General features: G+C 45.6%; 2 protein-coding genes across 2 annotated transcripts; one reads left to right on the forward strand and one right to left on the reverse strand.

The window, feature by feature from the left end:
- Positions 1–555: 555 nt before the first annotated feature.
- LOC135535158 (CCN family member 3-like) lies at positions 556–5644 on the forward strand. The gene is made up of 5 exons (XM_064961872.1): positions 556–669; positions 797–1025; positions 1346–1600; positions 2919–3133; positions 4411–5644. The coding sequence occupies exons 1-5, from the start codon at positions 619–621 to the stop codon at positions 4702–4704; spliced, it is 1044 nt and encodes a 347-aa protein (XP_064817944.1). The 5' UTR covers positions 556–618; the 3' UTR covers positions 4705–5644.
- A 3883-nt stretch (positions 5645–9527) lies between these two features.
- Positions 9528–14622, reverse strand: LOC135535157 (ectonucleotide pyrophosphatase/phosphodiesterase family member 2-like). The gene is made up of 3 exons (XM_064961871.1): positions 14473–14622; positions 12063–12216; positions 9528–11067 (listed from the first exon to the last, which is right to left on the reverse strand). The coding sequence occupies exons 1-3, from the start codon at positions 14559–14561 to the stop codon at positions 10897–10899; spliced, it is 414 nt and encodes a 137-aa protein (XP_064817943.1). The 5' UTR covers positions 14562–14622; the 3' UTR covers positions 9528–10896.
- Between the last annotated feature and the right edge of the window lie 321 nt (positions 14623–14943).

Genomic DNA, 14943 nt, shown 5'->3' on the forward strand with positions numbered 1-14943 from the left:
TCCATCATCCCCTTCCTCCTTCTCTCCCTCCATCATCCCCTTCCTCCTTCTCTCCCTCCATCATCCCCTTCCTCCTTCTCGCCCTCCATCATCCCCTTCCTCCTTCCCTCCCTCCATCATCCCCTTCCTCCTTCCCTCCCTCCATCATCCCCTTCCTCCTTCTCTCCCTCCATCATCCCCTTCCTCCTTCTCTCCCTCCATCATCCCCTTCCTCCTTCCCTCCCTCCATCATCCCCTTCCTTCCTCCCTCCCTCCATCAACCCCTTCCTTCCTCCCTCCCTCCTCCTTCCCCTCCTCCCTCCCTCCTCCTTCCCCTTCCTCCATTCCTCCTCCTTCCCCTCCTCCCTCCCTCCTCCTTCCCCTTCCTCCATTCCTCCTCCTCCCCTTCCTCCATCCCTCCCTCCCTCCCTCCTCCTTCCCCTCCTCCCTCCCTCCTCCATCCCCTCCTCCATCCCCTCCTCCATTCCTCCTTCACGCGTCACTGTGTCGTTAGACAGGACTGTTATAAATGGCTCTGCACACACTTCTGAAGCACGCCAAAGGGATTTACAGAGCTTCAGCAAGATACAAAAGGAAGGAAAAGTCTGCAAAGAGAAAACTACCTTTCACTGAATCAGGATGTCTAAGCTTGCAGAGAGAACCCTTTTCCTTTTCTACATTTCAACACAGGTAAATAAATTCATTTAACGTTACAGAGTAGGCTCATCTAAACTATATTATGTGAAGAATATAAAAGCAAGGAGCAACAACTTTGAAAAATCACACTTGAACACAGTTTTCCCTTTTTTCTCTCCAGATTTGCTCCCAGATCTTGGCGCTGGTGTGTCAGACAAGGTGCCTCTGTCCGCAGGAGCCTCCGCTGTGCGCCCCCGGGGTCCAGTTGATTCTGGATGACTGCGCATGCTGTCTGGTCTGTGCGAGGCAGAAAGGAGAGGCGTGCTCAGAAAGAAGACCCTGTGATACACACAGGGGTCTGAGCTGCGACTACACGGCCGATGTACACCACAGGACAGGGGTCTGTGTCGGTGAGTCTTTTGTTCATTATATTGAACCAGTGATGTTCTAGTGTAGGTGTCAGAACGGGGTAGATTCCCTGGCCTTGTCTCGATTGGATTTGCTCAACTCCTGCGTACCTCTCGTCCTCTCTCGCCTCCTTTTGGAAAAGGTCAAAGGTAATCGAAGAGTGGCAGCGGGGGCCCCGCTATTGATGATGATGATGATGACAATTCACATTCATTTGAAGACACAAACACTTACACTTGGATTTTATCCAGATATGAGTATTGGAAATTAAAAATGTTAAATAATGATTTGTTCTTTTCTTGTGTCCTCCTCTCTTCCACAGCACATGAGGGAGACATCTGCCTGTTGGACGGTTCAGTGTATCAGAACGGAGAGACCTTCTTCCCCAGCTGCAAGTATCAGTGCACCTGCAGGGACGGTCAGATCACCTGCGTGCCGCGCTGCAACCTGGACGTGATGCTGCCGGGCCCAGACTGCCCTCTACCCAGGAAGGTGGCGGTCCCAGGGGAGTGCTGTGAAAAGTGGGTATGTGAGCCCCAACCAGAGGCCAGTGCCTTGGGAAGCTTCGCCATGGCTGGTAAGCACTCAGTCTATCTGCACTCAAATCAGATCCAAATGTTATTTGTCACATGTGGTGTAGTAGACCTTACAGTAAATGCCGAATAGAACAGGTGTAGCTAGACCTTACAGTAAATGCCGAATAGAACAGGTGTAGGTAGACCTTACAGTAAATGCTGAATAGAACAGGTGTAGGTAGACCTTACAGTAAATGCTGAATAGAACAGGTGTAGTAGACCTTACAGTAAATGCCGAATACAACAGGTGTAGGTAGACCTTACAGTAAATGCTGAATAGAACAGGTGTAGTAGACCTTACAGTAAATGCCGAATAGAACAGGTGTAGTAGACCTTACAGTAAATGCTGAATAGAACAGGTGTAGTTGACCTTACAGTAAATGCTGAATAGAACAGGTGTAGTAGACCTTACAGTGAAATGCCGAATACAACAGGTGTAGTAGACCTTACAGTGAAATGCCGAATAGAACAGGTGTAGTAGACCTTACAGTAAATGCCGAATATAACAGGTGCAGTAGACCTTACAGTGAAATTCCAAATACAACAGGTGTAGTAGACCTTACAGTGAAATGATTTCCGACAAGCCCTTAACCAACAATGCAGTTTTAAGAAAAATAAGTGTAAGTAAAATAAGTAAAAAATAGATAAGTAAAAAATTATTAAATAACAAATAAAAAATAATTAAAGAGCAGCAGTAAAATAACAATTAAATAACAAATAACAATGAATTAAAGAGTAGCAGTAAAATAACAGTCTCTAGTGTACTACATAGCAAATAGGGTTCCACGTGGGACGCAGTTCCCCTCTCTACTTCTCTCTGCTTCTGACGTGACTGGTACTCTGGTGCAAGCCACAAAGTAAAGAGACGGATTCTGGCATGCCTCTAGGTTGACCTGGCTGGCTCTGTGTGAAGGGAAATGCTGAATTGCCTCGGAGTACAGAGCGGGAGACTCACAGAGCAAGTTGATTTATCCCCGGAAGCCTCCGTGTAGAACTCTGGAGACAAAACATTCCATTTCGTGTTCTCTGGAATGTGATGTACCTTGGATCGTTCTTAATCTGTGATCAATGGACTTTAGGCACCTAAAGAAATTCCGACAGAACTGTGAATTGGATTACCTATATACCGATTAAACACCAATGTAGGGGAATCAATTATGCAAACCACACAGATCCCAATACCAGCCAAACATACGTTTCCTCTCATGCACATTTGCCCAGTAATTCTTATGTCCATCAATCAATCGAGCCTGCATCTGTATTTCCCATGGCAACAGCATCCATCTCATCTGCTGTGTCTCTCCCCGTCCTCCCGTAAAGCCTACCGACAGGAGGAGACAGTGGGCTTTGACTCGTGGGACCCCAGTACTAACTGCATAGAGCAGACTACGGAGTGGGGCGCCTGCTCTCGCACCTGTGGCATGAGCATCTCCACCCGGGTCACCAACAAGAACCCCCGCTGTGAGATGGTCAAGCAGACGCGTCTGTGCATCGTCAGGCCCTGCGACAAACAGCAGCAGAAGGATGTTCCTAAGGTAGGATACTCAACCCACTGTCACTGTACTAATACCAGCAGTAGGATGTTCCTAAGGTAGGATACTCAACCCACTGTCACTGTACTAATACCAGCAGTACCAGCAGCAGGATGTTCCTAAGGTAGGATACTCAACCCACTGTTACTGTACTAATACCAGCAGCAGGATGTTCCTAAGGTAGGATACTCAACCCACTGTCACTGTACTAATACCAGCAGCAGGATGTTCCTAAGGTAGGATACTCAACCCACTGTCACTGTACTAATACCAGCAGTAGGATGTTCCTAAGGTAGGATACTCAACCCACTGTTACTATACTAATACCAGCAGTAGGATGTTCCTAAGGTAGGATACTCAACCCACTGTCACTGTACTAATACCAGCAGCAGGATGTTCCTAAGGTAGGATACTCAACCCACTGTCACTGTACTAATACCAGCAGTACCAGCAGAAGGATGTTCCTAAGGTAGGATACTCAACCCACTGTTACTGTACTAATACCAGCAGTAGGATGTTCCTAAGGTAGGATACTCAACCCACTGTTACTGTACTAATACCAGCAGTAGGATGTTCCTAAGGTAGGATACTCAACCCACTGTCACTGTACTAATACCAGCAGTACCAGCAGCAGGATGTTCCTAAGGTAGGATACTCAACCCACTGTCACTGTACTAATACCAGCAGCAGGATGTTCCTAAGGTAGGATACTCAACCCACTGTCACTGTACTAATACCAGCAGTAGGATGTTCCTAAGGTTGGATACTCAACCCACTGTCACTGTACTAATACCAGCAGCAGGATGTTCCTAAGGTAGGATACTCAACCCACTGTCACTATACTAATACCAGCAGTAGGATGTTCCTAAGGTAGGATACTCAACCCACTGTCACTGTACTAATACCAGCAGCAGGATGTTCCTAAGGTAGGATACTCAACCCACTGTCACTGTACTAATACCAGCAGCAGGATGTTCCTAAGGTAGGATACTCAACCCACTGTCACTGTACTAATACCAGCAGTACCAGCAGCAGGATGTTCCTAAGGTAGGATACTCAACCCACTGTTACTGTACTAATAATACAAACCAAATCACAGTTGTAGAGGGAAAATACATCACGAATTTAAATAGCAGAATAGAAGTTCAAGTTGAACTTGCCATTCAGACTAAATGCAAATCTTCCGACTAACAAAACTCACAAGAGCTCTGACAAAATACAGAACAGAAGTATTCCGGGGTTTCACCAACTGACAACCATTTCCTCGTCTAAATCCTCAGAGAGGAAGCAAGTGCCTGAGGATGAAGAAGGCGGTGAAACCCATCCGGTTCAGCTATAAGAACTGCACCAGCGTGCTGACCTACAAGCCCCGGTACTGTGGTGTGTGTACGGACGGGCGTTGCTGCACCCCCCACAGCACCGAGACAGTGCAGGTGGAGTTCCAATGTGCTCAGGGTAAAGCCATCAAGAAACCCGTGATGTTCATCAACACCTGCGCCTGCCACTACCACTGTCCCAGAGACAACGTCGTACATCGACCATCAGACCTGGTCTACAGCGGTTACAGGTTATAACGCTGTTACCACAGACACAACGACAGTTTCTCCTATTCCTCCGTGACGGTAGTATTGTACTGTAGTCGGGTGACTCTATATGTTCGTGACTCTATATGTTCTTGACAACATCTCCCTGAAGGCGTATGGTTGGTCTCAGGAGGGAGAATCTCAATTGCATACTTATCGCGTTCCTCTCTCCTCGCCTCCTTCTCAAAACCCATTGGATGAGAAAGCCAGATGTTCCACCCCTCTGACATTCTCCTCCAATGGATTTTGAGAAGGAGGCGAGGAGAGAGGGTGCGAGGAGAGAGGACGCGAGGAGTCAGCACTTAGCTACCTTTACAGAATGGATGAGCATGCTTTCTGCATCTGATATAACTGGAAACGTTGTGCTTTAGTGTATCATAACCACAGAGTTTTCCTTTTCTGCTTACTGCAAACGGCCTCAGTGATCATACACAGCTCCTGGGTCAGTTTTAAACAGCCTCTGACTCAAACGGCCCCAGGAGATCATACACAGCTCCTGGGTCAGTTTCAGACAGCCTCTAACTGTTCCAGAGGTATTTCCGAATTTTTTATTTTTTTTATTTTTATTTTTATTACCTTTATTTAACCAGGCAAGTCAGTTAAGAACAAATTCTTATTTTCAATGACGGCCTGGGAACAGTGGGTTAACTGCCTGATCAGGGGCAGAACGACAGATTTGTACCTTGTCAGCTCGGGGGTTTGAACTCGCAACCTTCCGGTTACTAGTCCAACGCTCTAACCACAAGGCTACCCTGCCTCCCCTTGCCTAACCACGAAATAGCACTTGAAATGAGGCTACCTACAATCATTTCAAGTGCAATGTCTGCACGTCCAACAATTCTCCAGCTGCACGTCACACAAAAAAATGTCTGGTGAAAGCAACACCTGCTCGCTGTTGTATTTGTTCTGGTGAAAACCTGTGTTTCTAACCCCCCCCTCATTCATCTGACCTTTGACCTTGTAGATGTTTGCAGACTCTTGCCCTCTCCCAGGCTCTCCAGTCAACCCGGTCTTGGCCCACACAACAGTCATGTCGACAGCCAGGTCAAAAGGTTGTTCTTCATAATGTACTGCCGCTTTCCACAGCCAGCCTGTAAGTCTCCGCTCTTGGACCTCTAGCCCCGCCCACTTACACGTCAGACCTGGGGTCAAATACATGTGTCAAAACAGTGTGCAGGCTGTGGGTGGAGTTGGCAGTTTATGAGACTATTCCATTGGTTGCATTGTACAGGGCAAGCTAAGTCAAGCTAACTCAAGCTAAGTCAAGTTAAGTCAGACTAACTCAAGCTAAGTCAAGCTAAGTCAAGCTAAGTCAAGTTAAGTCAAGCTAACTCAAGCTAAGTCAAGCTAACTCAAGCTAAGTCAAGTTAAGTCAGGCTAACTCAAGCTAAGTCAAGCTAACTCAAGCTAAGTCAAGTTAAGTCAGGCTAACTCAAGCTAAGTCAAGCTAAGTCAAGTGCACCTCCAAAGTCTTTGGCATATATATGTCACCCAGTTCTGATATATACGGTCATTGACTGCGACGCAATGTAGATTTTCCTTAAAAACAGAACGTTAATTTTCTACTCCTCCTCTGGTCTCTTGTAGAAAGATACGCGTTATGTAAATACTTTACTGTATAGTTGGCGCGAGCGTGTATTAAATACACAGTGTCTATGTCTTTGTAAACCAAATGTAAATATGACTTCTATATAGTGTCTGTATGTGTTTGTAAACCAAATGTAAATATTAATTCTATTTCGTGTCTGTATGTGTTTGTAAACCCGAATGTAAATATGACTTCTATATAGTGTCTGTATGTGTTTATAAACCAAATGTAAATATTAATTCTATTTCGTGTCTGTATGTGTTTGTAAACCGAATGTAAATATGACTTCTATATAGTGTCTGTATGTGTTTGTAAACCGAATGTAAATATGACTTCTACATAGTGTCTGTATGGGTTTCTAAACCAAATGTAAATATTAATTCTATATAGTGTCTGTATGTGTTTGTAAACCGAATGTAAATATGACTTCTATATAGTGTCTGTATGTGTTTGTAAACCTAATGTAAATATGACTTCTATATAGTGTCTGTACATCTACTCTGGTTGTGTTTCGCTCAGCCTTTTCGGTCAATATAATAATACTCATGATTTGACATTAAATATGTATATTTTCTATAACTTCTGATTTGTTTCTCTTTATTCCAACCGTTGTGATATACCGTGTAGATAGATTGTTAGACAACAGTTGATGTACATTAAATTGAACTAAAACTGAGTCACAACACCTTTAATATAAGGTTAATGCATAGTTAGTTTAGTGAAAACCCCGTCGAATGAATGCGGCATAAAATGCTTAATGACTATTAGAGACTACGGTGTGTTCTAACGTCCAACGCTTCTTTTACAAGTCTGTGAAATCACTGAACGCTCAAAGCTCTCCCAGACCGGGTGTATAAAACCCCTATACAGAAAAGACAGCGACACCTTGTGGAATATTTAAGAAGTGCAGGAAACATTACCTCTATTGTTATTCCTATCCAGAGTAAAAGTTATCCATGACCATAACTGCGGTATCCCTGGTCCGGCACACTGTCCTCTCCCAGTGGTCTGTAGAGCTAATTGGAAAAGTACAGCACATCACAGCTCAGCTCCGACAGAAGCGTCGCCGTCCGCGTTGTGTCAATGTGCGGTTCCACCTGCTACACACAAGCACGTTGATTTGGGAGCGGAGAATAGCGGAGGGGCTGAGCGTCTTTATTCTATTTTCCCGTACTGCACTGTAACATATTCATCTATTATGCGTAAGTACAATAGCTGTTGGCCCAGTTTTTCGCAAGTACTTATTACATCGGTGCTAGTGGTTGTACTAAATGATACTCAAATTACACAAGTTGCTTTTGTTTACATTGTGAACATCGGTAGTCGGTGTAGCTAGCTAAGTAATAGTAGTAGTTTCTTGACTTCATAAATCTTAGTAAAATAACCAGCGGTGTATAGCCGAGGCCAAATGCAACCAAAATTAACTTTTATTTCAATTCACAAGATAGAATTAACATGCACGTCAAGCCATCAATAATGAACTCTCTGTGATGATTGAGTTTGGACGCCGCCATTGCCCGCCACATGGGCAGTGAAACAGCTTTGATTTCAAAAGAAGCATTTCCCCAATGGCTGATTGCAATGCTGGACGCCCAATTTCTATCGTGTAGCAGGGCCAGTATGATTGACCATTCATAAACAAAGACAAATCGGGTCTTATTCCCTATAGAATCCCTATGGGCCCCGGTCAAAACTATACACCATGGCTGCGTTTACACAGGCAGCCGAATTCTGAACGTTTTTTCCACTTATTGGTCTTTTGGCCAATCAGATCACCTCTGAAAGAGATCTGATGTGATTGGTTGAAAGACCAAATAGTGGGGGAAGAAATCTGAGAATTGAGCTGCCTGTGTAAAGCAGCCTATGTAGAGAATAGGTTACCATTTAGGACATACAGTACACAGGGTGTCCAGTCATTTACCGGCAGCCAGCTGGTAAAATACATTTTCCCTCGTCTCTGGCACTGAGATAAATGACTGAGAAATCTACAGTATATCATCGCTGTAGTGTTGAGACAGACAGACGGGTGTTTGCAGTGTAATCCGATGTGCCTCGATTCAAACCTTTATTGTAGGTCTGGGGAAGCGTCCACTGAGATGAGCAGGTTTGAGTCAGACCAGATTCACTTCCTAGATTTCATTCCTGGAGGAATGTTGTAGGTAGACATTTCTGTAGCGTGTAGACTACAAGTTAATAGCCTGTCAGTATCACTTGCCATTTAAAAAAATGTAACCTTTATTTAACTAGGCGAGTCAGTTAAGAACAAATTCTTATTTACAATGATGGCCGACGCCGTCAAACCCGGACGACGCTGGGACAGTTGTGCGCCGCCCTATGGGACTCCCAACCACGGGCCGGATGTGATACATACAGCCTTGGATTCGAACCAGGGTGTCTGTAATGACAGCTCTAGCACTGAGATGCAGTGCCTTAGACCGCTGTGTCACTCGGGAGCCCATTAGAGCCCTGTGTCACTCGGGAGCCCATTAGAGCCCTGTGTCACTCGGGAGCCCATTAGAGCCCTGTGTCACTCGGGAGCCCATTAGAGCCCTGTGTCACTCGGGAGCCCATTAGAGCCCTGTGTCACTCGGGAGCCCATTAGAGCCCTGTGTCACTCGGGAGCCCATTAGAGCCCTGTGTCACTCGGGAGCCCATTAGAGCCCTGTGTCACTCGGGAGCCCATTAGAGCCCTGTGTCACTCGGGAGCCCATTAGAGCCCTGTGTCACTCGGGAGCCCATTAGAGCCCTGTGTCACTCGGGAGCTCATTAGAGCCCTGTGTCACTCGGGAGCCCATTAGAGCCCTGTGTCACTCGGGAGCCCATTAGAGCCCTGTGTCACTCGGGAGCCCATTAGAGCCCTGTGTCACTCGGGAGCCCATTAGAGCCCTGTGTCACTCGGGAGCCCATTAGAGCCCTGTGTCACTCGGGAGCCCATTAGAGCCCTGTGTCACTCGGGAGCCCATTAGAGCCCTGTGTCACTCGGGAGCCCATTAGAGCCCTGTGTCACTCGGGAGCCCATTAGAGCCTGTCACCAAACCCATTCAAATACACATTTATTACTGAAATTAAATCTCCCAACTACAGGAACAGCCTTTATTGATTGATGTATTTTTTAAATTGTGTTAATTGATGTTCATAATGCTAATATCGTTAGCATTAAATCAAACCAGCAATGACCTCTGGCCTCGCTGCCAACTTCCCCGATACGCCGCAATGACAGACGAGGTCGTACAAAAAAGGTTTATTGGATTAAAACATCAGGCATAAATAAGTGGATCACACAGGTGTCCGGTACATATTTAAAAGGATGTCACCACTACAGGTTCACTGTTATTATTGTTCACAGTACAGACAGACAGAGCTGATTACTATTAACACAGTAGTCTCAGCCATCACCAGCAAGACATTCATCAGAAACACCACATACACACACACACACATACAACAACACACACATACATACAACAACACACACATACATACAACAACACACACATACATACAACAACACACACATACATACAACAACACACACATACATACAACAACACACACACATACAACAACACACACATACATACAACAACACACACATACATACAACAACACACACATACATACAACAACACACACACACACAACACACATACACACACATACATACAACAACACACACACATACAACACACACACACATACATACAACAACACACACATACATACAACAACACACACATACATACATACAACAACACACACACACACACACAACACACATACATACACATACATACAACAACACACACACATACAACAACACACACATACATACAGCACACACACATACAACACACACACACACACATACAACACACACACATACAACAACACACACATACAACAACACACACACACATACAGCACACACACATACAACAACACACACACACACACACACATAAATACAACAACACACACACATACAACAACACACACATACATACAGCACACACACATACAACACACACACACACACATACAACACACACACATACAACAACACACACATACAACAACACACCACATTATCAATACAAGTAACAACAAATAATTAAATTCATGCTTGTTAATCATCAAAAAAAATAAAAAATAAAGAGGGACAGGAAATGTGTTACATTACAGAGGAACAAAACAGCCATGAATAAACTTTTAGAATAATACATGTGGAAAAAAACAAAACGACATATTAAAAAATATACACCAGACCATCGGAGCTGTGGTGGACACAGGAGAGGGTAGGGAGACAGGAGAGGGTAGGGAGACAGGAGAGGGTAGGGAGACAGGAGAGGAGAGAGAGACAGGAGAGGGTAGACAGGAGAGGGTAGGGAGGCAGGAGAGGGTAGGGAGGCAGGAGAGGGTAGGGAGACAGGAGAGGGTAGGTAGACAGGAGAGGGTAGGGAGACAGGAGAGGGTAGGGAGACAGGAGAGGGTAGGGAGACAGGAGAGGGTAGGGAGACAGGAGAGGGTAGGGAGACAGGAGAGGGTAGGGAGACAGGAGAAGGTAGGGAGACAGGAGAAGGTAGGGAGACAGTGGTTTAGATCTCGCTCTCATACGTGTGCATGTGAGTCTTCAGTGAGAGGATTTCAGGGTAACTCCGGCTCGTCCGACGGTAGAAGTCCAGGCCCGTGAGGATCTCCACGTCTCGGACCCGGGCCGTGTGCAGCTTCATCAGATCCTCCACCCACTTAGACTCGTCCTCAGAGCTCTGGGGGGACGAAGACAACGTCACACAACGTCAGCTACCTGCACATTTCATGATGCTCTGAGATCTCTCTCTCAATTCAAGGGACTTGAAGCAAGTGAAATAGACAAAGTTAAATAAACAAATGAACAGTGAACATTACTCACAAATTGCAAAGGAATATACACATTTCAAATGTCATATTTCTATATACAGTGTAACAATGTGCAAATAGTTAAAGTACAAAAGGGGAAATAAATCAGCATAAATATGGGTTGTATTTACAATGGTCTTTGTTCTTCACTGGTTGCCCTTTTCTTGTCTCTTTCTGTCTCACAATTTCTCTCTCTGTGAGGCAATAGCACCCTGTTCCCTACACAATACACTCCCTTTGATCAGAGGCCTATGTACCAGTCCTATGTAGCAGCCCTATGTAGCATCCCTATGTAGCAGTCCTATGTAGCAGTCCGATGTAGCGGTCCTATGTAGCAGCCCTATGTAGCAGGCCTATGTAGCTGCGCTATGTAGCATCCCTATGTAGCAGTCCTATGTAGCAGCCCTATGTAGCAGGCCTATGTAGCTGCGCTATGTAGCATCCCTATGTAGCAGTCCTATGTAGCAGCCCTATGTAGCAGCCCTATGTAGCAGTCCTATGTAGCAGCACTATGTAGTAATCCTATGTAGCATCCCTATGTAGCAGCCCTATGTAGCAGCCCTATGTAGCAGCCCTATGTAGTAGTCCTATGTAGCAGCCCTATGTAGCAGCCCTATGTAACAGTCCTATGTAGCAGCCCTATGTAGCAGTCCTATGTAGCAGCCCTATGTAGCAGCCCTATGTAGCAGCCCTATGTAGCAGCCCTATGTAGCAGCCCTATGTAGCAGCCCTATGTAGCAGCCCTATGTAGCAGCCCTATGTAGCAGTCCTATGTAGCAGCCCTATGTAGCAGCCCTATGTAGCAGTCCTATGTAGCAGCCCTATGTAGCAGCCCTATGTCATTTGGACGTAGCCAGGGACTCACACTGCAGCTCTCGTCGTTGTCTGAGCGGTGTGGTAGGATGAAGGCAGAGCTGCTAAGAGGTCCAGTACAGATGTCCTCAGCCTGGGTGAAGTCCAGGCAACTGGTTATCACACAGTAGTAGTGGGTTGGAATGGGCCCTGAACCACTTCCATACCTGTAGACAAAATACATGTGAAGATCACCAAAGGAGGTTGAATATGTATTCATGGTAGACTGCATGTAGCCAGAGGACAGTCAGTAACTACGAGACAGCACAGTCCCACAGACAGGAGAACACACATGTAGCCAGAGGACAGTCAGTAACTACGAGACAGCACAGTCCCACAGACAGGAGAACACACATGTAGCCAGAGGACAGTCAGTAACTACGAGACAGCACAGTCCCACAGACAGGAGAACACACATGTAGCCAGAGGACAGTCAGTAACTACGAGACAGCACAGTCCCACAGACAGGAGAACACACATGTAGCCAGAGGACAGTCAGTAACTATGAGACAGCACAGTCCCACAGACAGAGAACACACATGTAGCCAGAGGACAGTCAGTAACTACGAGACAGCACAGTCCCACAGACAGGAGAACACACATGTAGCCAGAGGACAGTCAGTAACTACGAGACAGCACAGTCCCACAGACAGAGAACACACATGTAGCCAGAGGACAGTCAGTAACTACGAGACAGCACAGTCCCACAGACAGGAGAACACACATGTAGCCAGAGGACAGTCAGTAACTACGAGACAGCACAGTCCCACAGACAGAGAACACACATGTAGCCAGAGGACAGTCAGTAACTACGAGACAGCACAGTCCCACAGACAGAAAACACACATTCAATCACATGAAGGCTCTATGTGAGGTTCAGTGACAGTATGACCATTGAATGGAGCCAGAAGTACAGATATTTGTAATGACAGATTTTAGCCACTAGGTGGCCCTACAACTACATTTTGCTGGATCATTTCCATGACAATACATTTCATTTGTCTCCTTATTTTTTTTACATTTATTTTACCTTTATTTTACTAGGCAAGTCAGTTAGGAACAAATTCTTATTTTCAATGACTGCCTAGGAACAGTGGGTTAACTGCCTGATCAAGGGCAGAACGACGACATGTACCTTGTCAGCTCGGGGGTTTGAACTTGCAACCTTCCGGTTACTAATCCAACACTCTAACCACTAGGCTACCCTGCCGCCCCCTCCACTCTAACCACTAGGCTACCCTGCCACCCCTCCACTCTGACCACTAGGCTACCCTGCCGCCCCTCCACTCTAACCACTAGGCTACCCTGCCGCCCCTCCACTCTAACCACTAGGCTACCCTGCCGCCCCTCCACTCTAACCACTAGGCTACCCTGCCGCCCCTCCACTCTAACCACTAGGCTACCCTGCCGCCCCTCCACTCTAACCACTAGGCTACCCTGCCGCCCCTCCATTCTAACCACTAGGCTACCCTGCCGCCCCTCCACTCTAACCACTAGGCTACCCTGCCTCTTCTTTGATGAATGAGTAAAATACGAAATAGAATATTGACCTTGTGCAGGAAAGGAAAGAGTAACATTGACTGATGCAAAACGAGGTTGGGTCTGACTTCCCATTGAGAAGTACAGTACTATGTGGCTGCTTCCAAAAATTAAACCCTGTTCCTTTTAAAACCTCTTAGGGGTCGGACCCTTTCTTTACGTTTTCGTCTAAAATGACATACCCAAATCTAACTGCCTGAAGCTCAGGACCTGAAGCAAGGATATGCATGTTCTTGAAACCATTTGAAAGGAAACACTTTGACGTTTGTGGAAATTTGAAATGAATGTAGGAGAATATAACACATTAGATCTGGTAAAAGATAATAAAAAGAAAAAAAACATGCGTTTTTTTGTTCCGTCATCTTTGAAATGCAAGAAAAATGGCCACAACGTATTACTGCAGATTAGGCGCAATTTAGATCTTGGCCACTAGATGGCAGCAGTGTATGTGCAACATTTTAGACTGATTCAATGAACCATTGCATTACTGTTCAAAATGTTGTATCAAATCTGCTCAGATGTGTCTAATTGTTTTGCTACATTTTCAAGTATATAACTGTGCACTCTCCTCAAACAATAGCATGGTATTATTTCACAGTGCAGTTAGATTAACAAGAATTTAAGCTTTCTGCCAATGAAAAAAAAACATGTCTATTTCCTGGGAAATGTTCTTGTTACTTACAATATCATGCTAATCAAATTAGCGCACGTTACCTCAACCGGACATCAATCCCGTAGAGGTTAAAGTGCACTACCATTGACCAGCACTGGTCAACAGTAGTGCACTATAAAGGGAATTAGGGGCTCTGATCAAAAATAGTGCACTCTAATAGGGGCCTTTTTGGGACGTAGCCTGTATGTCTGTGAAGACCAAAAGCCCTTACTGTTTAATTTTCTCTGCCGAGTCTCTCAGGCCATCGTAGTCGTAGTCAAATATGGGCCCACAGATCAAGTTGAGCCCATTTCTCTCCATGGCATACTTCTTCACCAGAGTCTTCTGGAAGTAGCTCCATATTCCTGAAGGAGAGAGAGAGAGAGAGAGAGAGAGAGAGAGAGAGAGAGAGAGACAGAGAGAGAGAGAGAGAGACAGAGAGAGAGAGAGAGAGAGAGAGAGACAGAGAGAGAGAGAGAGAGAGAGAGAGACAGAGAGAGAGACAGAGAGAGACAGAGAGAGAGAGAGAGAGAGAGAGAGAGTGAGAGAGAGAGAGAGAGAGAGTGAGAGAGAGAGAGAGAGAGAGAGAGTGTGAGAGAGAGAGAGAGAGACAGAGAGAGAGAGAGAGAGTGAGAGAGAGAGAGAGAGAGAGAGACAGAGAGAGAGAGAGAGACAGAGAGAGAGAGAGAGAGAGAGAGTGTGA

The sequence above is a fragment of the Oncorhynchus masou genome, unplaced genomic scaffold, assembly GCF_036934945.1.
Source record: "Oncorhynchus masou masou isolate Uvic2021 unplaced genomic scaffold, UVic_Omas_1.1 unplaced_scaffold_4533, whole genome shotgun sequence".
NCBI lineage: Eukaryota > Metazoa > Chordata > Actinopteri > Salmoniformes > Salmonidae > Oncorhynchus > Oncorhynchus masou.

Bases quoted from the DNA above. Each gene is read 5' to 3' on its own strand.
- LOC135535157 (XM_064961871.1), bottom strand. From the start codon at position 14,561: ATGGAGAGAAATGGGCTCAACTTGATCTGTGGGCCCATATTTGACTAC. The intron at 12,217-14,472 runs GTAAGGGCTTTT...TTTTGTCTACAG, and splicing joins TCGGCAGAGAAAATTAAACA to GTATGGAAGTGGTTCAGGGC. The intron at 11,068-12,062 runs GTGAGTCCCTGG...TCGTCCCCCCAG, and splicing joins ACAACGACGAGAGCTGCAGT to AGCTCTGAGGACGAGTCTAA.
- LOC135535158 (XM_064961872.1), top strand. From the start codon at position 619: ATGTCTAAGCTTGCAGAGAGAACCCTTTTCCTTTTCTACATTTCAACA. The intron at 1,026-1,345 runs GTGAGTCTTTTG...TCTCTTCCACAG, and splicing joins CAGGACAGGGGTCTGTGTCG to CACATGAGGGAGACATCTGC. The intron at 3,134-4,410 runs GTAGGATACTCA...CTAAATCCTCAG, and splicing joins AGCAGAAGGATGTTCCTAAG to AGAGGAAGCAAGTGCCTGAG.